At 36.7% G+C, this 25773-nt stretch overlaps 1 protein-coding gene, 1 long non-coding RNA gene and 1 pseudogene across 3 annotated transcripts in view; 1 reads left to right on the forward strand and 2 right to left on the reverse strand.

Annotated features, from left to right (window-relative positions):
• The first annotated feature begins 730 nt into the window (after positions 1–730).
• Positions 731–3589, forward strand: LOC122597683 (annotated as a pseudogene).
• A 343-nt stretch (positions 3590–3932) lies between these two features.
• Positions 3933–7359, reverse strand: LOC122597941. Of its 2 annotated transcripts, none has more exons than XM_043770535.1 (6): positions 7189–7359; positions 5934–6040; positions 5655–5845; positions 5512–5565; positions 4800–5440; positions 3933–4704 (listed from the first exon to the last, which is right to left on the reverse strand). In XM_043770535.1, exons 2-6 carry the CDS (start codon positions 5996–5998, stop codon positions 4207–4209), a joined length of 1449 nt encoding a protein of 482 aa, XP_043626470.1. In that variant the 5' UTR covers positions 5999–6040; positions 7189–7359; the 3' UTR covers positions 3933–4206. The 2 variants fall into 2 exon arrangements, with proteins under 2 accessions (XP_043626470.1, XP_043626469.1); XM_043770534.1 differs by having other exon boundaries at positions 5655–5869.
• Positions 7360–13038: 5679 nt separating this feature from the next.
• The window catches only part of LOC122598626, a 23081-nt gene continuing 10346 nt past the window's right edge, over positions 13039–25773 (reverse strand). The window contains exon 3 of the long non-coding RNA XR_006323672.1: positions 13039–13247. This is a non-coding gene — a long non-coding RNA (uncharacterized LOC122598626). The remainder of the gene's footprint in view (positions 13248–25773) is intronic.

A 25773-nucleotide genomic window follows, 5' to 3' on the forward strand; every position in this document is an offset into this window, starting at 1 on the left:
AGAAAAAAAAAATTAGCCCTGGCCCAATCGTCAGACCTAGAGATGAAACCAAAAAAGTTATATTGTATAAAAGTTAGGCTAGATGCAGCTGCCCACACTGTCCCATACCAAATCCGTCCATGATCAGACCACTGACCATACATGCACATTTAGTCATCTTTTCTTGGGCTCTTTTATACTGTATTTCTTAAAGTATTAAAAAACGAATATGTTCAGTTGGTTTACTAATTGTATAGAAATAAAATAAGATGACTAATATAATATGGGAGAAGGGAATATGAGGCTGTTAGACATCTAAGTTGGGTGAAAAACCCCTCACATACATTATTTTAACAATAAAAATCATGGGAGACTTATTTATTAAAAATATTAAAATATTGGTATGTGAGATGTTTTTCACCCAAATTGAGTGCATAACAGTCTCATACTCACTTTTCTCGTATAATAGTAGGCTGAAAAGTTATACAGGAATAAAAATTACTATATCTAACGTCTTGACAAGTTCAAAAAATTCCCGTATTCATCTCTATTTTCCAAAAGGAGTAAAAGGGCGTCAACCACACATTCCTACTAGAACATGTAATATTTAATCCTTTGTTCCAATTGCTTAAACAAAACACTTATTCCTTGCTAAATGCCGCATTATCTCACAATTGTTTTTTTGTAAAGCTAGTAGTGCAATTACCATTGCTATTACGAGTATATAAAGAGAGAAACCGTACAGATTGTCATGCGGGTGATAGAGTAATTAAGAACCAACAAGTGTGATAACTGAATACGGGAGAGGAAGTATATCAGCAAACACTTGACCACTCGTCAAGAAAGAAAGGTGGCCTAATCACAATGCCTTTCCTCATAGGTATGTATATATATTCTTGAATCGAACCCGTTTTGTTCTATGTATTTAAAAAAAAAAAAGTACGCAAATTTTGTCAATGCGAACGTATTTATAATCCTTTATATTAACACAAATGTGAACAAATTATTAATGTTTTATGCATATAAGTGTAAAAAAATGGTTACACACTAAGACCACAGTCCACAACCACATTCTTCTCACCACAATCACATTCTTTTCTTTACTTAACCATTCACTTTCAAAATTTAATATATATCCTACCATACCACATAATATAAACAATTAATCAATATAAAATGACTAACATATAAAGATATACAGACCCACCTTTAATACCTTACCGCAACCATTCATCTTTTACTCACCTTCTTTCATTTATCTTTTCACCCATCATTAAAAATGCTCTAATAAATGTGTATAATATTGTCTTGTGTGAAATCCTCCCAATTAAAAGTGCATACAACTACCGCATTGTATACTTCTAAATTTGTCCGCTTTTATTAATGTAGATAATTTGTACGTATTTATAAGTGCAAACAATTTATACGTACGTATGAGTAATCTATTGTAATGGTTTTGAACATTGAAATTTTGTGTATTAAATGAGGCATTTGAGAGGGTGGCAAGTTATGGTTTGGTGCCAAACATGATACTGTATGCTGATGAGTGATTACAAGATTGGTGTCGCTAAAGGCACAAACATAATTTTCCTGTGGTCAGCGGCAACTAACTTTGCACCAGTTTTAGGGGCATTATTTCTCTCTGATTCATATTTGGGTCGATTCCTCACCATTGGCTTAATTGGGTTCTCTCCTTTCCTTTCCTTTTTGGTAACATAATTTATTCGCTTTTACAATGTGCACTAACTATGGTGCCATATTTAACAAGCGAAGTATAACAAATTCAACTTTAGTAAATAATTTAGAATAAATAGGAATTAGGAGATAAACAAACTTAAAGGTACAAAAAGTAAACTAAAGTACCGATCATAGTGCATACGGAATACGAATATGGTTTTTCTTTTCAAATTTCATAAATGAATAAAGCCTTTAAGTAAATACGCATAATTGTAGTTACTTTTGATCTTTGGTAGAGATGCTACATGTACATTTCATTATTGATTAGACGCATATGTGTTGCGAATCAACTTATGAATTACCAAAATTGACATTGTAACTGCAGGGCATGTCCTTGTTGTGGTTGACAACAATGGTTCCACAACTTTTCAGCATGCTTTCCTGATTGTTGCCTTTATGTTCATCTCTCTGGGTGTCAAACCACGTTCATTAGCATTTGGCGCGGAGCAAATTGACAATCCCAACAACAAGAGGGTGTTAGAAAGCTTTTTTGGGTGGTATTATGCCTCTGCTATGTTTGGCGTCCTTGTTGCACTAACGGGCATTGTCTACATTCAAGATCATGCTGGATGGAGGGTCGGTTTTGGGGTTCCCCCAATTCTTTCTTTTTTAGCTGTCGTTCTGTTCTTTGTAGCTTCTTCTCTTTATATCAAGACCAAAGTTGAAAGGAGCATTTTCACACGCTTTGTACAAGTGATGGTTGTTGCTTGTAAAAACCATAGAATTGTTATTGGACCTTCCGTGCGGTGGCATCATCATCATAAAGATCCATACATCGCGCCCACCAACAGACTCAGGTATAAACCTTGCACTCAAAGCATCAATTTTTATTAAGATAAAAAATAAGTTGCAAGAACAAACAACTCGATCTTCAATTTTATCAATTAGTAACATGTATGATCTTTCTTTAGGTTCCTTAATAAAGCTTGCATAATTCAGAATCCAAAAGACATAACACCAGAAGGAATTGCTTCAAACCCATGGCGCCTATGCACAGTGGAGCAAGTCGAGGAGCTAAAATCACTAATCCGTGTTCTACCATTGTGGTCATCTGGTCTGGTGATGTCCATAAACATAAGTCAAGCAACATTTCCGGTACTCCAAGCAAAAACCGTGGATCCACATCTGGGCTCATCAGCCTTCCATATTCCTGCAGCCTCTTATGCTTTCTTTGCCATCATCATGATAGTAGTCTGGGTTCTTTTATACGACCGTGTACTTATCCCCTCTGCGTCAAAAATATTACGAAAACCAGTTCATCTTGGTGTTAAATTGAGGATGGGTATAGGGCTTGCAATTTCTACATTGGCCATGATAATTTCTGCCATTGTCGAAAATGTTAGAAGAAGAAGAGCAATCGAAGAAGGGTTAATAAATGACCTAAATACAGTGATTAACATGTCAGCAATGCGGCTAGTTCCACAGTATTGCTTACATGGTTTAGCCGAGGCTTTTACTATAATCGGGGCAAAATGAGTTTTTTACTCAGAATTTCCCAAAAGCATGTCAAGCATTGCAGCTTCACTTTTCTTGTTGGGGATGGCTGTTGCCAATTTATTGGCTAGTTTTATACTAACCTCGGTTCAGAAAATAACTAGAGGAGGCTCGAAAGAAGGGTGAATCGCCAACAACATTAAACAGGGACGCTATGATCTTTACTATTGGCTTCTTGTAGTAGTCAGTTTTGTGAACTTGCTTTATTATGCTGTTTGTTGCTGGGCTTATGGTCCCTGTGTAAACGAAAAGGTGAAAGACGAATTTAGAGAAGAACCGAATGATGATTTGTGAAGATCGGGCCCTTTGGCATTGGCAAACCAGTAAAAAGAAAAGGGGTCGAATGAGTTAAATAAATGGTTGAAATGCATCCATAATATTTTCAAACGCATAAAAATGTCCTATATTGTTATGTTAAAGAAAACGTAGATTATTGTTTACAAGATACAATACAATAGAAAAAGTTAGCGGGTTGAACAAACCCGCTACTTATGTTAAGAATTGTAGAGTCTGACTCGCTAGATAACCCACCCAACCCGTCCATTTTTCCACTCATACTGAATGCTAAGTTGCAGCCATATTACGCATTCAGGTTGCCAATACAAATAATGAACTAATACGTTAAATCTGGTCAAATCTTGAAGTCAAAAAGGCAACAAACCTGCAAATGGAAGCAATGAACACTTTCATTGTTAAAATCTAATGAATTCAACTAAACTATATACGTGAGAGAAATTTTCTTATTTAAACTAATCATATATGACAATCTTGGACTCAACACCATGATTTGTCTATGTTTTCACAAATATATTGGTTCTTCTGTTTCATCAGATGCTTACCCGGAATACCCGGTCCTAAAATTTATGGTTCTTTTGTTCTTTAGACTTTACTATGAAGAAAGTACCACGATGGTCCTAAATTGCAAACCAAGAAAACCATTTGCAGATAGCCGTTTAATTGATTGGAACATTTGTAAAAAACTATCTACAGTTTAACCTACTTGCAACCTCTCATAAACTTATTTCTAGCATTCGGGATGCTGAAATCAGCTGGATTTCTATTAACGGAGCATAGAAGAACCGAACAGTTTTGTGCATCTCGAGCTATTGCAGCAGCCTTCATCATGCAGGTTTCTATGTGAGCTTGAAGAACGCTAGCAGTGGTACCTTTGGAGTGATCCTTCATCTGAACCGAACAAAACACATCTTCTAGCTTTTCTTTAATAAACGTCTTCTGTTTGTCAGCAGAGAGCACTGATGATGTTTTCATGATGGATTTTTTAACTGATGGAGTTGAATGTTCTTGGATGTTTTTGTGAACACGGGCACAAGTTGTGTTTGTCTCAATCTCATGTAAGACCTGACCATTGGCTGAAGAATTCTCCTTTTTAAAGTGGTAAGCCAAGAGCATCACAGCTTCCATTTCAAAATCCTCATTTGGGGATTCTGTAGTCTCCCTTATGTTAGCTTTCTGAGGGCAGGGTAAGTGACCATCCTGAGAAAATTAATTTCCGAACATAAATGTAAAAAACTAATATCTACGGACAACTAAAGAATATACAAGAGACAGAAGTCATTTGAAAGCAATACCTTCTGCTTCAGGAAGGCATTCTCCTTACTTCCTAGGCATGATGTATCACCCTCATTCTTTGGTATGATTGTAGTTTGGGTCAATGCTTTAACCGTACTGCTCTTTGCCATGGTTTTTGATTCCGTGTCATCAATTATAGTCTTTTTACTTACGTGACTTTCAGGACCAATTTCCAAATCACTTACTGAGGTGTCTCTGAATTTACGCTTTAACTTTTTTCCCTGATCGACTCTTGGTTCCTCAACCCTGACCCTTCTCCTCTTCTTTTTTACTGTTGGATCAGTAACTTGGACACCCTTTTGTTTTCTGACAAGCTCATACAAGGTGACATCATTATCCATCTCATCTTCAGTTTCTGCAACGAATTTGTGATTTACGTTGATATGATTTGTAATGTCACATCGTGGACCCATTTTGCTTGCAGGGTCCCTATATATATCTGACAACAACCTATATCTTCGAGGTTTCCTTCTTGATTCTAGTCCAATGTTATCAGAAGCCACACTACTCCCAAATTTAGCATCTTCGTCGACACTATTTTTATGTCTGCTATTAGTCACCGTGCTACAAGTCTGACCTGATGACTCATCATATATATCTATCCCCACCTTATTATCGCTTTGAAGAGACCTAATCATATCTACAAAGGAAAGAATTAACTCAGAAGTCTATCAAAATCTATAGGAGCACAAGTAAACTGTATATTCATACCAATTGCAGCCAGTGGTTGATCCTCCTTTCCACTTAAAATGTCAACTTCTGGGGCTGAAAGACCAATAAATAAGAATGCTACGGAGTAACTCATTAAACAACCTATCTACAAATTCTACCATAAAATCTAATTTTAAACTTACAATTAGCAGCCTCATTATGTTCTGGCGTATCATCTGAATCGCAAATCTTTTCGGGAAAGAATTGAGTAGACAAAGAGGTAGACTCTGAATTTTGATTTGGTAAGAAAAGTTTGTGGTCATTAGGATCAGCCAACGATTGAAAGGGCCAACATTTCATTGGATCTTTATTCCGCATTTCAGAAACATACTCACTGTGTTCAGAAACAAAACAGTGCCTAACAAAAAATTCATATCAACTTGAGGTTGAATAATGTTTGTTAAAATCAAATTCAAGCATACCGAATTGAAAAATTCACGAATTCGCCTGGTTCAGTACAGTCTTCTACGAATAGATCAATCTCCATTGATAGCAAGCAGATTAGAAATTACACGGATAAGCTGATTTGCTACACATCAGCAGCAACAAATTAATTTTAATAAACTCATGCACAAAATTACAGGCAAAGGAAGTATAACCATATATGACTTGTGTATTTCAAAAAAATATCATATATTATGTCAAAGTTTGAAGGCATATATCAGCAAGATTAGATGTCAAAAAAATTCAAGAACATTAGAAAACCATAATGCATGGAAGCAACATTTTTACTACAACCAACTAGTTTTGACCATCACAAAGTAAGCTAACTAAACTAATTTGGGAAATCGGGAATCAAAATATTGAATAACATAGAGCACAAACAAGAGCGGCTACACAATACACACGCGCGTGTGAGGTACTAGTGATCCCTTTCCCTTACATGGTTTGCTGCTAGCTAGATCTGTAAATGCTTTTCAAAATACAACATATATACTTTTATCTTTATTATTGTATGTATGTAATGTCATTTCACTTTTACCATCTATACATAATAACATATACTATGATCATTTGCGCTACATCAATCAAGTAGTAAAAAGGAAAGCACTTTACATAAAATGAAAATGAAAGAGATGAATGCATATATATATATAATGTATAAACCCAATTTATAATATATAGATAGATACGTACCAGCAAGGCCATTGAATAAGTTTTTTTTCAAAGTTACCCTACATAAAATCATACATTCAGACAACACATGTAGCTCACAAACAAACATTCATTGTCGTATCTACTGAATACATGGATTCACCTATAGTAAGTTTAGATACAAAACTAGGTAACAAATTAATTACAATAGTACTACTTATATAATCAAGAATTAATACAACTTTTAGATCTTTCGCTTCACAATATATATATACGATCGTAAATATATATAAATAAAAAACTAAGGTGTTCTAAAAGGCTAGAGAAGATTTCTATAACTGATCAAATGAGTAAAGGTATCAATGAAAATGAAACTTAAGAATCTATATTCAACTATTGAAACCCTAAAAAGCAAAAAGCAATATATACTTATAATCAACAAGATATAACATATAGATTTATGATCAGATTAGTTAGAAAAGGAAAGTATACACATATCATAACAGTAAAAGAGAAAGATGAAAGTACGGGCAGTAAATCTTGATGCGCGCAAGATATATGAAAATGGGAAAATAAAGTCACCTCATTTCTGGGTAGATATGATAAATCCCTGATGGGTTTTGTCAAGAATCAAGTAAGACTAAAAACCCATTAAGATCTTGATTGATGGATGAATCTTTAGCTCAAAAGTTTTGAACTTTGAGGGAGAGATATATATTTGGAAATTTTTTGGTGAGAGAATTAGCACTTTGGATGTTTATTTAGGTTTAGAGAGAGAAAGAGAGTGTTTTTGAAATGTTAGAAAGATAAATAAATGATAATATATGTATCGTGAAAGAAACAAACAAACGGGGGGATTAAGGTAGTCGCTAAATCTAAAATATATATGTGTGACTGTGATGAATGAGAGGTTAATAAACATGAAGAGATCGATGACGTGTAACAATGTTTATTTTCAAATTTAAAGATATTTGTTTTTTAGTTTAAAATAGAAAATTTGAAATCATATAAAGCCTTGTTGGATGGCTTTTCAATTAGCGCCCCTACTTGTTTAGCATCATTCATATTCACCCCCTATATCGGGAAAAGTGGTTTTCGATCATTTCATATTTATTTTTGATTTCATTATTAGATTTAATCATTTATGAGCATTACACAACACGTACAAGAGCAGTAAAGTTCATGATGTACAGTTTTAGACAAATTATTATTAAGGTTGAAATTGTTATACAGGATGTACGTACTGAAATTAAGTAGTTATGTATCAACCAATTCTCTCATCCATTTTCTATTCGTATATTCTATACATACATTTCTTCATTTTATTTTGTTTTATCTCGATCATATCGACTCTTTTTATCCACATGATCTGACGTTTTTATTTACATCTATTCCATATATATTAATCCAAAAATGTATATCTTTAATTCAAAACATCATCATCATATCATTTCCTCTTCCTCATCGTTAATTATATACATGTTTTAATTAGTCGATCGACATTAGTTAAATAACTTTATAATTTGAACTTTTACACAAATTCTTATTCGAGAGTGAAGTCGAAATATATCTACCAATAAACTAAAACAGGATTGATATTTTATTTAGACGACACATGACGTAATACTTTATCGACACATGTCCTTTTAATTTATTTATTTTGTTAATTTAGCTTTTTTAGTTGGTTATAAATTCAATTTCCTTATTAGACTTGGAATCAAATTCTAACTCTTGACTTATTAATACAAAAGACATTATAACCTTATTTGATTGATCGTTTTCTCATTAATAAATTGTCTCTTTTTTTTCCCCAATTCTTCAACTCATATTATTTATATTAATTATTATAATAAGTTATTAACATAAAGACTTTAAAAATTTAAGTTTACAATCACAAGGCTATTTGCCATAACACATTGTGCTTACAATCTATATTCATGTGCACGAATCATGTATGAGGCATATTAAAATTTATTTATGATACAATCTAGAAAACGAACTTTTAATTATTTAGACTAGCTAATTAACATGAGAAATGAGATGCATATATATGCTAGCTAGCTAGGGACCGGAGCCGGGTAGAACACTTACGAAATTATATGTGTATGAACTTATTGAGGATGTTGGATGCATGTCTACATGATAAGTTTAATTTGTAGATACGTGATTAAAATAATAATTAACACGTGTAAACTGTAAAGATATATGCATGTGAAAACTTATTTTCAATTACATACACAACATTAATTATGAAGTATTAATTGATGGGTGTGGAAAAGATTGCTATATATATATATATATATAGCCAGGCCTTCTCATGATGAGATGTTATCATGAATATTCCCAACAATATATATCCATGATGATATATATTAGTCTCGTAAAATTTTTGGATTTTATACGCAAATTTCTTAGGTGTTGCTTATTGGTTCTAGCTAGCTAGCTACTGATCGATGACCTAATTAATTAATTAACGTTCTCGATCAATCGATCATTTTTGGAATTGACATGCGTTATATCTTTGGTACGTGTTGTTGATTCCATTATATATCTTGATGACCATGATACCTCAATCAATCGCTAGCTAGCTAGTAGCTTAATTAAGTCGACCTCTTTCTTTTTAAAAAGATATAGGACAACACAAAATGTTTATCTACATGCAAAATGTTTTAACTTATGTTTATTTGAATTAATGAAAAATTATTTGAAAGCCAATATCCGACATTCCGATAGAATCCATAAAGTCCAATATCTAAATATCCAGTTATTGAAATTTTGGAATAAATTAAATAGAAAATTTCATTACATCACCTTATGATTTACCATATTTAATCTCATCCTTGATTATGTGAATTTGTGATTTTTGTGAATTAGTAACTTCTCACTTTCTAATTAAGTTTCCTTATTGATTGTCAATGTCGAACCGATATCGTCAATATAAATGTGGTAATTCGAAAAGGATTACAAAGTTAACAGCAAGTACATTTTTTCTGTAAGCTAAAAAACTAGGCCTCCAAAATTGATATCATTTAAGGCCACCAAAATGCTTGAGCCGACAACTAGCTATAGGAGCTCTAATTGCTCAAGGATAACTATAGGGGGTCTAAATGAATGAAGCTCAAACATGGTGGGTATATCGTGCGTTTGCCAATATATTGCCATAATTTCTAAGTTATTACCATAATTTCTCCAATTGTCTGATGTTAAAATCTATAGATCGTAGTTTTTGTTTTTATTTTAGGGCTAATGTATCGAAAGCTAACTGTACTCTCGATTCGGCCACTTGAATTACCCATTTTACAATCAAATCACTTCGGTTCAGCAAAAACTTAAAATGATAATTTAAATTAATAAGAAGGCATAAGTGAATGGATCGGATGACGTGCAACCTATATTAAATTAAACGAGATAGGTACCCATGCAATGCAATGGCAATGGCGGCAACGGGTGGTGATGGTAGCGGTAGGTAACGATGTGGTGTAAATGTGTTTAGTTATTTTATAGTTAATGGATTTGTATATAATTTTATTAAAAGTATTATAGAGATATTAAGTGTAAATATTTAAATTAATTAATAAAGAAGATAAATAATTTGGATAAATATGGTTGAAAAATATTTTAAGGATATATTGGGTAAATTTTATGTGTGATTTAGGAATATGTTGAAAATTAAGATATTTTGAGTAGTTTAAAGGTAGAGAGTTAAAAATAGGCAGAAAAGATAGTTTGTACTTTGTTTTATAATAGAGTATAGATAGATAGAACAACCGGAGAACTTTCTTTCTTGTTGAAATTTGTCCAACTCAAAAATAGGCGGAAAAGATAGTTTAATTGTCTTTCTCCTATATTTCTAGCCTTTTTTAAAAAAATTCTTGTAAGCAAGGGCAATGTTTTAAATACCGGTATTACCGGTATTTGAGAGTACTCCGGTATTTTAATCCCGGTATTTTCACTATTTCATACCGGCCGGTATTCCCGGTATTTCCGGTATTATCGTTCCAGCATTTCCATTTTTTTAAAAAAAATTTTAAATATTTTTTTATGATACTTTAATGTTAGTTTTTGTTAAATGTGTAATTTAAACCTTATATTCTGTTATGAAATACCTATTTGTTATTATTTTTGAGTGAATTATGATTGTTTTTTTTGACTATTTTCGTTAAATTGTAACAAATTTTGTAGAATATAAATAAACTAAACTAAAATAGTCGTACCGGCCAGTATTTTCGGTAATTCCGTTAATACCGGTAATACCAGAAATTTTTTTCACACCGGTAATGATTAAAATACCGGTTTTTAAAACATTGAGCAAGGATGTTGATGCAAATGTGGCCTCCATCAATTTAACTCGTTTTTATTTTATTTTATTTTATCATAATATATAGTTATTAATTAACTTCCTAAATAACCAAGTCATATGAATGTTTGGAATTCAAGTTATCGTTGCAATTAGTGAAAATCAGTTATATCTGCGTAAACTTTATTATAGTTTTGGTCCTTTTGGGCATGACAATTAATAACCTTTGAAGTAAAAGTTCGATGACGGAAAATAATTAAAATTATGAAAAAAAAAAAAAAGAAAGAAATGGAGCGAAGCACAACCAAGCCCTGCGCGTCTCATGGTGTGGCATCAGGCTACCATATGGCATTATCTAGGAAGAGATGGAGGTGTCTTGGTGCCCGTTGTATATACATAGGGTCTAGGGACACTTGGTCAGTTGGTCACAGTTTTAGGTGTACGTCCTATTTTCTACCACTAATTAATGACTCAGGGTGTCGGATTTACATTAGGAAGTTGAGCAAGTGGTTAGGAGTCGGATCAAGTTGAGGGCTTTGTAATTTACAAACGGTTAGTAATGTAAATTAGATTACTTTACATATAAATAACACTTGTTTTTGTGCTTTATATGTTTGCATAGATTTAGTGAGTAAATCTTTTTTGTATGTGGTTGTCATGATGTAGTTTACTAGTACTAGTAGATATACGTGTCGCATTAAGAAGGTTGACTCGCAAAATTCAATTAAATAAAGTTGTGATCTTTGTCATCAATTTGCATCATATTATACTATTATCATGACTTGAAGAGTTGAAGTTGATCAAATGAGAGTTGATAATTTAAAGGTGGATTTTTATCATGAATTCAAGTCAAGATAAGTCACTATTGATCAATTTTGATAATCATTTTACTATACCTTTATTGAAAGGGTAAATATTGTTTATTAAGATGTTTGTGTTGGAATATGATCACATAAAATGAACGTATGTCCGAAAAGTATTTAAGTCTACGGGGTCACACCTCAACGTGAATGTAACTATAAATTGATTAATATATTAAATGTAATTTATTAATTAATTTGATCACGAAAAACTAACGGAGGTTCGTTAAAAGAGTTAAAAGTTAACGGTACTTAACTAACGGACTTAACGGAGAAGAGTTGGAATTAGGAAACAATTAGGAAACCCCTCTAGAATGTTCTAGGGGGGGGGGGGGACGGTCGACCAAAGGGTTCCAAAACCCTTAAACTTGGCCATTAAGTTTCCTAAGCCTATAAATAGAAGCCTAGGTTAATTGTTTTTCACACACAATTAATTAGGTTTTCTAAAACCCTAAAAATCTCTTCTCTCTTCCTCTCTCTTGCTTCGGTCGACTACCACAAGGAAAAAAGGGTTTTTGGTTTTTGCTTGGGTCGAAATTAGTAGCTAGAAACAAAGGGTTGTTCGGTTCGTGATTAAGTACTAGCATACATACGTTCCAACGTTGAGTGTGCAATCGTAGAGAGGTTAATTTAAACCTTGTTCTTATCTTCAATCTCTCCATTATAAGGTACATCTTCTATACTTTGGTTAATTAATTAAACTACATAGATCTTGTCTTCCGTTGCGTGCTTTGTGATTTGTTGTGATAATTAGTTATATAACAGTAACGACACAACTCGATTAATAGAAAAATAAGGATTTTTTTTTTATATGTGCCCACTGCGCCGCAGTGGGTGGATGCAATCCCCATTGCGCCGCAGTGGAAGTGACATGCTCCCTGGACCGAGAATCCCCACTGCGCCGTAGTGGGTAAAATTACCTCCACTGCGCCGCAGTGGGCCCCAGTTCAGCAACACCAAAAATCGTTAGGTGCTTAACCAAACTTACAGACTACCAAAATCAAACCAAACTTCGTAATACAACATTTCTAAGTTCAAATAAGTTTTCGACTCAGAAATACGCAAGGTAAAAGTATCCGTTGACCAAACATTCACTTTACCACCAAATGGGTCAATCACCCGAGTTGACATCTTACAAATGACGACGTACAAAATTAGAAATTTTGGCATGACCCATTCGTAAAATCATCATCCAAACCTGTTACGGATTATGAGTTTCTCCAAAACGCGTTTAAACAAAATCAATATATTACAACTACAAAACGACACATTTAAAATACCCAAAAACTCGAGTCCAACACTAGACATCATAATAATTCTCCAAAAAGACATAACAAGTGTACAAAGCGCCGATAGTTCAAAGGGGTCACTATGGGTCCTATTACCAATACCATTATCCGCATTTAACCAAAGCAACCCATATCCATTAAGCATCTTTAACTTCAATCTTTACAATACTTACTTTCTTCCGCATCCAGGACAACCTATAAAAGGGTAAACAACTAAAAGAATAAGCTAAACGCTTAGTGAATGCATACATTAATAATCGAATACAAATTGTTAGGTCCAGTTTAAGCTAAACTGGAGCTCTCCAGTGACATCTGGAGAGCATGAGGAATTGTCCGAAATATTAGAAGTCCAGTTGCATTGTACAGGTTTAGCAACTGATGACTTCCTCCAGTTGAGATCAGAAGACTAAAATCTGAAAACCTTCCAGTTGAAGTCAAAGACAACAAATGGAAGATAGAGATTGGCAATGGCAGCGAAGCCCAGTTGACAATCTACCAGATCAATCAACTGGAGAATCCTCCAGTGTAAATGCTCTTACAAAGCTTTACACTGATTACGAGGAGGACCTTTTTACTCTACATCCTTTTAACCGGACAATGATATTGTCTTTGGATAAAGATACAAAGATGTAGAGTGGTTGAATAAAGTAACCTTTTGTCTTACTTTATTTAACACACACAAAGGATTATTTAAACAATACTTTTGTGTGCTGTCAACCATATTTGTACGTCGAAGTTGAGATCCCCATGCTCAATCTTCGACTATAAATAGAGGTCCTTGCACAAGCTGTTAAAAAAACTTTGCAAATACATATATTCTGCAATATTGGTGAACTTGTGCAATATTCTCTCAATCGCAAAGAGAAACATTTCACAACTCTAAGTGTTTCGATTGTTTAGGAGAATTTCCAAGTTTAGATCAATTGTAATTCATGGGTTGTTAGGATATTTACATTCTTGTATTATCTTGGTTCCGCAACAACCTTGTATTTTATTTAAACAAGTAATAAATAAAATACACTTGAAAATTACATATTGTCTCACCAGTTTATATACTCGTCATTTATATTATTGCATGTATTAATATTTTGTCACCTTAATACTTAATTCCAGTTAACCTGGTACACGATCATCTAAACTGGTCACATCCAGATTAATTGATCGTGTTGCAAAGTTCACTCACCATCGACATAGAGGTGTCTTCAGCACCCATCTAGTAATAGTTGGGACTAAAAAGTGGTATCAGAGCAGGCAGGTTGAATTGTTTCAATTCTATAACCTAGGTCTGCTTCGATGGCTGCTGAAGGTGAGAATGGTTCTGGTCCTAATGAATCTAATCCTAATATTACTACTCCTTTAAATACTAACCCTCCTCCTCCTCCTCCAACTCCTGGAGCTAACCACGTTCATGTACATTACTCCAACTCTCCTGTTCCCAAATTCGATGGGAATGGTGAGACATTTGGTACATGGAAAGCTAGAATGCTCTTGCATTTTGGTGGGATAGAGAGGTATATGTTGAAAATCCTTAAGGATGGACCATATATTCCCATGTCCAGTGGTGTTAGCCCTCTTCTCGATCCCACTGGGAGAAGAGGCACCAGGGAGAAATCTGAAGAACATTGGTCAGATGAGGATCGTAGATTGGTTGATCTTGATACCAAATTGAAAAACATGATTCTTTCTGCTATACCTGAGGAACTAATTCCTACCCTTGTGGTATTTTCTAGTGCAAAATCTATGTGGGATGAATTAGTTCTCCAGTTTGAAGGAGGAAATGACACAATTGTCACTAGAAAGGTTGCTCTCAACAAGAAGTATGAATCCTTCTTTGCTATTCCCAATGAAAGTTTAACTGGTACTTATACCAGATTTACTGGGCTAATTAATCAACTTAGAGGCTTGGGAGTGGAGAAGGATAAGGATATTCTTCTTGAAAAATTCTGTGATGTTTTGCCATCCAAATGGGCACACATGGTTCTTGTCTTAAGACAAGGAAAGACCTTGCATAGCCACACTCTTGCCTCTCTTTATGGAGCCTTCAGATTCACTGAAGATAATGATGCTGCAAGATTACTGGCTGAGCAAGATGCTTTAAACCATGCTCAGAGTTCCAAGGCTGCCAACTTTTCTGGGCAACCTTGTGCTGCTTTAATGTCTACTGAGAATGTCCAGTCACATTCTATGAAGGAAATGTTAAACAACTTTTTGAACTCTGGCCTAACCACTAATCTCAGTGATGGTTGTGAGGAAACTGACGATGATGATCTGGTTGCCATGATTGCTAAAACCTTTAATAGGTTTAAGCATAAATCTAATCGATTTAATGGGTCCAATAATGCTTCCAATTCAATCTCAATGGATAAGGCTAATCTTACCTGCTATAAATGTGGTAAGAAAGGCCATTTCATGAAGGAATGCAGATCTAGTCAGATGAACAACCAAACTGGTCCTATTGTCCCAAACTTTGTTAAAACTGATGATTATAAGGCCAAATACAAGAAACTTAAGGCCCAGATTGCTCTCATGTCTCTTGAACAAAATAATGAGAAAGAAAAGAACAAGTGCATGATGGCTCAAACTGAAGGGAAATGGGAACTCTCTGATGATTCATCTGATGATGATGAAGAAGAGATTAGAGATATGTGTTTCATGGCATTGGAGAGTCAACAACCAGTGGTGAAGGATGATGTTGTATCTGGAAGATGGGTTGATATCATTTTAAAGAAGGTAAGGGATTATGATATCGAAATTGATTCAGAACTGAAACTGGATATTGCTGAAGCATTGAATGATGACTTGTTATTTGTTGAAACCATGAGAACTGACTGTGAAAGATATTTAGAAACTGTTTTGGTTGAATTAAACAACATGAAAAGTCAAGTAAATGATTTGCAAAGTGTCCAGTTGGCTCTTAAAGAGTCAGATTTGAAAAACGAGGCATTGGTAAGAGATAACCAAAAACTGAAATTTGATCTTGAAAAAGAACATATGGTTATTAATTCTTGGGTTCAAGCATCTGGTAAAAATTATGACGCTTTTTCTAAAACCATTGATGCTCAAAAAACTGCCTGGAAATCTGGTGATCTTCAGATGGCAGCTGTTTTACCCACAATTCACCAATTGCCAGAATCTGTTAAAGTTGAAACACCTTATGATTCCTCTGGCACAATCAAATCTGAATCCACTAAGACCAACCCTGTTGAGGTCAAAACTGGAGCCAAGAAGGCTAAAGCTCCAGTTAAAAAGGAATCTGGTGACAATCCTTTACCTCATAAGTCAAGTGAGTCCTCAACTCTAAAGACTAAAACCCCCGCTGAGCCAAAGTCCAAAGGCCAGCAGCCTGAAGAAAAAAACATTTTGGTAAAAATGGAAAATCAAATCCAAAATTTGTCAAGGCAGGTACAAAGTTGTACTGCCAGAATTAAGAATTTGGAAGGAGGTGCATCCTCTTCAGTTGTAAAACAAAATGTCAAAACTCCTTCTCAAAAACAAAAGATGAAACAATCTGCTCAAAAGGAGCAAACTTTGAAAAGAAAAAGGAAATCAATGTTCCACTAAAACCAATTGTCTTCACTCCGGAAACTGGAGAGAACCCTCCAGTTTCCTCATCCAGTTCAACACCCAGTCAAGTACCTGGGACTTCTCAGAAGAAGTCCAGTGGACCCATCAAGAAAAGATGGGTTCACAAAAATAACTAATCAATTACTTGGGTGTGCAGGGCGATCGTAAGAAGAATATTTGGTATCTGGACAGCGCAGCTGGCCGGACTATGACCGGATGTAAGCCCCTGCTGGAAGAATTCACTGTCTGCGATGGACCAGCGGTGACATTTGGTAATGATGGAAGTGGGAAAACTGAGGGATATGGTGTTGTTGACAATGGGCAGATTCAGTTCACTAAGGTTGCATTTGTCAATGGTTTGAAATATAACCTGATAAGTGTCAGTCAACTTTGTGATGATGGATATAGGGTACTGTTCGATATTGCTCAAGGCACTGTTTTTAACAAGGATTGGAAGGTAGTCATGATTGCACCAAGAAAAGGGAATGTGTACATGATGAACATGGAGCCTGCTCCAAAAGAGCATTGTTTCTATGTCAAGACTGATGAGGACACCAACTGGCTGTGGCATAAACGATTATCCCATCTTAACTTCAAAAATATTAACAAGTTGTCAAGAAAGCAACTAGTTGATGGGATACCCTTGTTTCCCTTTAAAAAGGAGAAGCCATGTCCAGGGTGTGAAATGGGCAAAAAGAAAAGAGCCTGTTTTAAGACCAGGCAGAATTTCAGCATCACTGAACCTCTTCACATGCTTCATATGGATCTCTTCGGTCCAGTGAATGTTCAAACTAAAGCTGGTAAGAGATACACTTTAGTTGTGGTCGATGAATACACCAGATTTTGTTGGGTGATATTTATCAGATCAAAGAGTGATGCATCTGGTGAAATTATCTCTCTCATCAAGCGAATTGAGCTCAAGTATACCAAGAAAGTGTGTCAGTTGCGAAGTGATAACGGAACAGAATTCATGAATAAAGAATTGGAGACATTTTGCACTGACACTGGCATTTCTCAAAACTTTTCGTCAGCTCGTTCTCCAGAACAAAATGGTGTGGTTGAAAGGAAGAATCGCACATTGATTGAAGCTGCCAGAAGTATGTTATCTGAATCTGGTCTTCCCACCTGTTTTTGGGCTGAAGCTGTGGCAACTGCATGTCACACCCAAAACCGGTCAGTTTATGTCAAGAGACACAGGAAGACTGCCTATGAAGTCCTCAGGAATCGTAAACCAAATATTGGATATTTCCATGTATTTGGTTGTCCAGTTTACATTTTAAACGATTCCAGTCAGTTGGGAAAATTTGATGCAAAAGCTGACGAAGGTGTCTTTGTGGGGTATTCAAATATTAGAAAAGCCTATAGAGTTTATAATTATAGACTCCAAAAGGTACATGAGACAATTCATGTCACGTTCGATGAATCAAATGAAGCAATCAACAAAAGACCAACCCTTGATTTATCTTCAGTTGTCCCAGTTGATTTTGGTGTATCTGATCAGGTTCATCAATCAGTTAGTACACCAGAAAATGTTTCCAGACATCATGTCTTGGAACCAGTAATGGAAAAGGAGAACATGTGTGACACCTCATTTTATCCTTCTATCAGTTTTAACCTACCTGAAAAACTGGTAATTGGATCTGATGTGCGTGCCACAACAACATCAGAACCAGTTCAAGCTTCTCCAGTTCTTCAAGATATACCTTTGTTTGAAGATAATCATGTCAACTCTTCAGTTGACACTGATGATGAAGTTGAAGTAGTTTGGACTGATCCTCCTCCGGTTGCTGCATCTGTTGGAGATCGTCAAGTGTCTTGCACTGATGTTGTATTATACCAACCTAGTCAATACACTAAATGGACTGCTGCTCATCCCATTGAGCAGATTATTGGCAATCCAGATAGTGGGGTTCAGACTAGAAGAGCCACAAGTGATCAATGCTTGAACGTCACCTTCTTATCACTGATTGAACCGAAGAAGATTGACGAGGCTATGGCAGATCCAAGCTGGGTTGAAGCTATGCAAGAAGAACTCAACCAGTTCGAAAGGAACAACGTTTGGGAGCTTGTTCCTTGTCCTCCAGGGTTAAAGAGAGAACCCATTGGAACGAGGTGGGTCTACCGGAACAAGATGGATGAAGATGGCAACGTTATCAGGAACAAAGCTAGATTAGTTGCCAAGGGTTATTGTCAAGCAGAAGGTGTTGATTTCGATGAAACTTTTGCTCCAGTTGCAAGACTTGAAGCCATCAGAATTTTCCTGGCTTATGCTGCTCACTTGGAATTCAAGGTTTTCCAGATGGATGTAAAAAGTGCGTTTCTGAATGGTACATTGGAAGAAGAAGTGTATGTTACGCAGACTCCAGGCTTCATAAATGAAAAGCATCCACATTGGGTATATAGACTGAACAAAGCTTTATATGGTCTTCGACAAGCCCCAAGAGCCTGGTATGATACTCTAACTAAACATCTTCTCAAAAATGGTTTTCAAAGAGGTGCAATAGATAATACCTTGTTCATCTTGAAAGAAAAAGGTGATATCTTGCTGGTACAAATTTATGTTGATGATATTATATTTGGGTCAACTGATGATGGAATGTGTAAAAGGTTTTCAAAAATTATGTCTCAAGAATATGAGATGAGTTTAATGGGTGAATTAACATTTTTCTTAGGTTTACAAATTAAACAAACCATGGATGGTATTTTTATTAACCAAGAAAAATATGTCAGAGATTTGTTGAGAAAATACAAATTTGATTCAATCCCATCAAAAACCACACCTATTTCAGCTCCGTTAAATTTGGACTCTGACCCAAATGGAAAACCAGTGGACCAAAAAGAATATCGTGGAATGGTTGGTTCACTGATGTATCTAACCGCCAGTCGACCAGATATAATGTTTGCAACATGTTTATGTGCCAGATTTCAGGCAAATCCAAAAGAATCACACTTGCATGCTGTTAAACGCATCTTCAGGTACCTGAAAGGGTGCCCTAGCCTTGGTCTTTGGTATCCCAAAGGCTCAGGGTTAGATCTAATGGGTTATTCAGATTCAGATCATGCAGGTTGTAAGATTGATAGAAAATCCACAACTGGTGGATGTCATTTCCTAGGGGGAAAACTGGTGAGTTGGACCAGTAAGAAGCAGACTTCAGTCTCAATGTCTACTGCTGAGGCAGAATACATTTCTGCGGCCAGTTGCTGTGCCCAGATTCTCTGGATCAAAAACCAGTTACTTGATTACGGCATGAAATTCACAAGAACCCCAATCTTTTGTGACAACACCAGTGCTATTGCTATATCTCACAACCCAGTGATGCACTCAAAGACAAAACATATTGATATCAGGTATCACTTCATTCGTGATCATGTTATGAAAGGAGATATTGAAATACATTTCATCCCCACTGATAAACAGTTAGCTGATGTTTTTACAAAACCTCTTGATGAAAAGACTTTTAAACATCTCATCAGTGAACTGGGTATGTTAAATCCTCATTAAACTGAAGAGGCCCTTCAGTTGAGGATGGTCCAGGTGATCCTTGATTGGTTGGAGATTGAACGCCTTGATGTACTCAAAGACTAGTCACTGATCAAATGGATCACATTTTTAGGGGGAAAAAGACTCAAAACATTTTTCAAATAAATTATTGAAAAATGCAACTGAAGGTCATCAGTTGAAACTGGCATCTAAATTTTCTTTTGGTTGCTAGTTTGGTCTTGTCTCAAAATGGTGGTCAGCCAGATTTCATAACGTTGTGTTTTACTTGGTGGATACTTGTGACACGTGATGTTACTCGAGTGCTAACCTCGCACTCACGACGTCACCTGACATGTCTTACGTGTCAAGACTTTTGCTGAAATGTACTGCACTTTTTATGGGTATTGGTGAAGTTAGTGGGTGAGTGGGAATACCAGCCGTCGTAGCATTAAATGCTTGATGGGAATTATAAATATTTTTGAATTCTCAAAATTTTGGAAAATAACTTTTTACAAATTATTTCAAATATTTGGAGACTAAAATATCTTTTCGTATATATTTTGGCAATATTTTACTGCCTATATATATACCCCACCAATATATCCGTCTCATTTACTTCTCTCAAAATTCCTTCATTTACTCTTTCAATCATTCACAATTCGAGATCCTTTTCTCTCTTTCTTCTTTAAGTCCAAAACCCTAAATCTAAATTCACAAATGGCTCCTAAATCTTCTTCTTCTTCATCTCGTACTCGTGATGTGAATCTACTCACTGCTGAGTACATTCCATCACAAAATGTTATTCGTGCCACTGGTGCTCCCATAAGCTCTAAACTTATTAAATTAAATCCAAATAATCCAATGGCATCTCTTCAAGGGCTCCAGGCCGCTGACTCTCTTATAGGGAGAATCCAATCCTTTCTTCGGATTTCTCCCCTCAGCGATGCCTTCTCTTTGAATCCACACAAGCTATTTCATGACTACTTGTGTGAATTCTGGTACACTGCCTCTCTTTCTGAGGACTGCTCATCCATCTCCTTTTCTCTAAAGGATGGGTCAGTCCCGTGTACCATCACCACTGAAACGTTGAGGGAAGCCCTTAACCTCAACTACTGGAGACATAATGAAACTCCAGTGGTGATTTCCTCCAATATTAATTTCCGCCAGGTCTTCCTTGATATGGGAAATAAGGAGATGGTGGAGGGGGATGTGTTGAAGACCAAGGGGTCCATTACAATGAAAGGGCTTTCACCATCCTGGAAGTTCTTTATGGTCCACTTGGTGGAGAGTTTGGGAGGGAGTTCTGGTGGATTGGACCAGATAAACTCCTTTCAGGCAGAGATGGCTTACTGCCTTTGGAATGGACTGAGGGTGGACTTTGCAGGTATTTTGTTCAGGAGCCTGGTGTTCAAGTTGAAGGGCAACAGGGGTCCTTGTGTTCCCTTTTCAAGATTCCTGTCCCTTTGTTTTATTCAGATTCTGGGCAGAGAAGAGTACAACAACACACAATCCTTGTTCTCTGTGCCAGAACTGTTGAGGAATCTGGACAACCTGGTGTCCACTTCTGATGAAGTCCAGATGTCCCCGAGAATGATTTTTGCATTCTCTAAAACTGATGCACCACAATCTGGTGAATCAGAAAGGCAACTGGGCGGGCCTCAAAATAATGAGGGACCCACCGGTTCGTCTACTGAAGTCATAACTGTGGCAGAAGCAGGAGTCCAGGCAGTTCCTAAAGCAAGAAGATCCTCTAAAAGCAGGAGATCAAGATCTGGACTTGCTGCACCTGACCAGTCACAATCTGTGATAGTGGTCTCTGAAGCCGCTGCCGGTGATATTGCAACTGAGGATAGAGCAGTTGTGGTTGAGGCACCAGTCACCTCTGTCCAGGGAGAAGATGTTTCGGCAACGGATCCTCAAACTGATGATACCATTGAGGCAACTCAAACTGGTCATCAGGAGTCTGAACAACTTGTTCAGCCACCCCCAACATTTATGGATCTTGGCATAAATGAGGGTGTGTTTCAGCTTGAGTCTTCGGACTCATCTGAGACGGAATCTGACCAGGAGATGGCTGATGCAACTGTACTTGATCAGCTCCCTTCTCTCCTTGGTCAACCCCAAGAACCACATGTTTCAGTTTCCCCAACTATTGTACAAAGCTTAGAAATACCTCCAATTTTCACCTCTCGCCAACCACTTTCTTCTATGGGTGTGCCTAGAAATAGACACATCCTAACCCCACCGTCGCCGTCGTTCACACCTGAGCATTCTCAGCATGAACGACACATTGAATCTCTTCCCTTCATTTCTACAACCCTCCTCTTCTATCAACTGATGCTACTGCAACTGGAGAACCAAATATTGTCATACCTCGTCCAGTTGCACCTGTAGCTTTTTCGGCTGGTCCAGTGACACCTTCTCCTCCGTCATTGGACAGCCAATTCGTGTCTTTCCAAGCCGATCTCTCGAACCTTCTCGCGAGGGTGGAAGAGATTCAAAAGACACTCGATAGGAACACCAAGTCCCTCTCCAGGTACCACAAGGATCACTTGCAAAATATTAAAGTGGTTGACCTGGGGATCAACAAGTTCTCTGCCAATGAGGACTTGGTGTTTGGCAAGCTGAACGAGTTAGTGGAATCCTCCAATCAACTGGCAACATCTTTAAGGGAGGCGTTCGCACTGACTCAATCTGGAGTCACATCTTCAATATCCAACCTGCTGAACAGTACTGTCAGATCTTCAGAGGTTGATATTAAGAATCTGGAAAGGCAGGTGCAAGATTTATGTAACAAACCTGGCCTAGATGTGACAGAGCTTGGAAACCAGTTGGCCTCTTCAGTGGGTCTCAAGATTGAAGAAACCTTGGCTGCCAGTGAAAACAATTTGATTGAAAAGGTGATGTCTGAGATCACCAAGATTGCAGCGCCCCAGGTCGATCTCACTCCTATTACATCTGAGATTGATCGGTTGAGGTGCAGTCTGGATACACTGGCCAGCAAGGTCTCTGAACACTCAACTGCCATATCGGATCTGACCACTGAAGTTGGCAAAGGAAGGGAGGGTGTGACTGAAAGTGTTAAGGAAGTCCCTGCAACTGGGCCTCTTCAGATGATCTCTCAATACTCAAACAGATTTTAAAGAGTCAAGAGCAGACAAGTGGAAATGTAATGACTCAGTCTCAAGAGATCAATCATCTTTGGAGGACAGTTCGCATGCTTTGTGGAGTCTTCAAAGAGTGCAAGACAATGCAATCATGGCAGCCTCTAGATCGCCTGCCCTCTAGTCATGCCGATTTTGAAGCCATCAGGCAGGGACTAGATGCTGCCAAGGGGGAAAGGTCGGTACATGCCCCTCACACTCTTGTGAAGACTTCAAGTAAAGGAAGGAGATTGTGATGGCTACCAGTACTGAGGCTGGTGAGCAGGGTTTGAGGTGTTTGATGATGTGGTGGTAGGGAGTGTTGATAAGGGAAAGGCCATTGCTGATGAATCTATGGAACCGGCCACCGATGCACCAATGTTGGAAACTGGCAATGTCGATTTGTTGCCTCCAGTTACTGAAAGCGAGAGTCAGAAGTTAGCAAGAGTGGGATACCTGGTCAAGGAAAGGAAGAAACAAATGAAGGTGAACCAATTCGAATCAAGAAGAAATCTTCCAACCCCTCTTGTTGATATCACTGATGCTCAACTCCTTGGCTTGACACTTGTTGAATACAAGAAGATCAAAGAAGATCCAAGAATAGTCAATGCACTGAAGGAGATGCTTGAAGTTGAACTGGACAAACACTACCAGGATGATGAGGCTGAACTGGATGCTAAGTGTTTGAATGTGTCGGTGGAAAAGGCCAGAGAGATTAGGTCTGAAGGGATTCTCAAGAGGACTGAGCAGGTAAAGAAGGCGGTCACCAAAGTATTGAATCCACCCAAGTCCAAAGGGAGAAAACAAAAAGCCTTGCCAAGAGATGCAAATCTGAGGACTTGGGTAGAACCATCTGAACCCACAACTGATGATATTCGAGCTGCTACACAAAAGCTGAGCACGAGCAAAATCAAACTGACAAATGAATCTGAAGCTCGCACATACTTGTCAGATGTACAGCGTCGAAGGCACAATAGAGGCAGGATTACTGATGTTAAGGTTTCAATCAAGCCTGGTGCCAAGCATTTTGTTGTTGAGGTACAATACTTTGGTGGGCCTAAAAGGACAACTGAGAACCCGGATGTCCATCAGTATGGTCATTCCGAACATGTTGAAATGTTGAGGTTGCTGGAGGGGAGACAGAGGAAGAATAAAGTTGAAAGAGGCTGGGAGTACGTATTGCAAAATCTTATCAAGTTCAAGGAAAACATTGAAGAAAGATTAGGCCTTGATCCTGAGGATACTCAGCCAATTTCATCAGTCTCAAAAAGAAGGAAAACTGGCGAAGGGCCATCTGTTTAAGTTTTCCTTCTAACTATCTGCTTGTAATTTTGTATACTTTCTTGTAACTTATTTGTAAATTGTGTGTATATACAAGTTGCCAGATTGTAACTCACAAGTAAGATATCTGATAGGATCTACAAGCTTTAAAACAAAATCCAAGACATTTGATGATCTATAAAAATGTCTTGGAAACTCAATAGGTTTTATCAAACTCAAGTATTTCAAACTTAAACTTGTATAGAAACAAGTTTGAAATCACTTGACAATATTTCAGGACAATTAGGGGAATTTGTTAGGTCCAGTTTAAGCTAAACTGGAGCTCTCCAGTGACATCTGGAGAGCATGAGGAATTGTCCGAAATATTAGAAGTCCAGTTGCATTGTACAGGTTTAGCAACTGATGACTTCCTCCAGTTGAGATCAGAAGACTAGAATCTGAAGACCTTCCAGTTGAAGTCAAAGACAACAAATGGAAGATAGAGATTGGCAATGGCAGCGAAGCCCAGTTGACAATCTACCAGATCAATCAACTGGAGAATCCTCCAGTGTAAATGCTCTTACAAAGCTTTACACTGATTACGAGGAGGACCTTTTTACTCTACATCCTTTTCCCGGACAATGATATTGTCTTTGGATAAAGATACAAAGATGTAGAGTGGTTGAATAAAGTACCTTTTGTCTTACTTTATTTAACACACACAAAGGATTATTTAAACAATACTTTTGTGTGCTGTCAACCATATTTGTACGTCGAAGTTGAGATCCCCATGCTCAATCTTCGACTATAAATAGAGGTCCTTGCACAAGCTGTTTCAAAACTTTGCAAATACATATATTCTGCAATATTGGTGAACTTGTGCAATATTCTCTCAATCGCAAAAGAAACATTTCACAACTCTAAGTGTTTCGATTGTTTAGGAGAATTTCCAAGTTTAGATCAATTGTAATTCATGGGTTGTTAGGATATTTACATCTTGTATTATCTTGGTTCCGCAACAACCTTGTATTTTATTTAAACAAGTAATAAATAAAATACACTTGAAAATTACATATTGTCTCACCAGTTTATATACTCGTCATTTATATTTTGCATGTATTAATATTTTGTCACCTTAATACTTAATTCCAGTTAACCTGGTACACGATCATCTAAACTGGTCACATCCAGATTAATTGATCGTGTTGCAAAGTTCACTCACCATCGACATAGAGGTGTCTTCAGCCCCATCTAGTAATAGTTGGGACTAAAA

The sequence above is a fragment of the Erigeron canadensis genome, chromosome 4, assembly GCF_010389155.1.
Source record: "Erigeron canadensis isolate Cc75 chromosome 4, C_canadensis_v1, whole genome shotgun sequence".
Lineage (NCBI taxonomy): Eukaryota > Viridiplantae > Streptophyta > Magnoliopsida > Asterales > Asteraceae > Erigeron > Erigeron canadensis.

Bases quoted from the DNA above. Each gene is read 5' to 3' on its own strand.
- LOC122597941 (XM_043770534.1), bottom strand. From the start codon at position 5,998: ATGGAGATTGATCTATTCGTAGAAGACTGTACTGAACCAGGCGAATTC. The intron at 5,566-5,654 runs GTAAGTTTAAAA...TTGGTCTTTCAG, and splicing joins ACATAATGAGGCTGCTAATT to CCCCAGAAGTTGACATTTTA. The intron at 4,705-4,799 runs GTATTGCTTTCA...TAATTTTCTCAG, and splicing joins ATGCCTTCCTGAAGCAGAAG to GATGGTCACTTACCCTGCCC.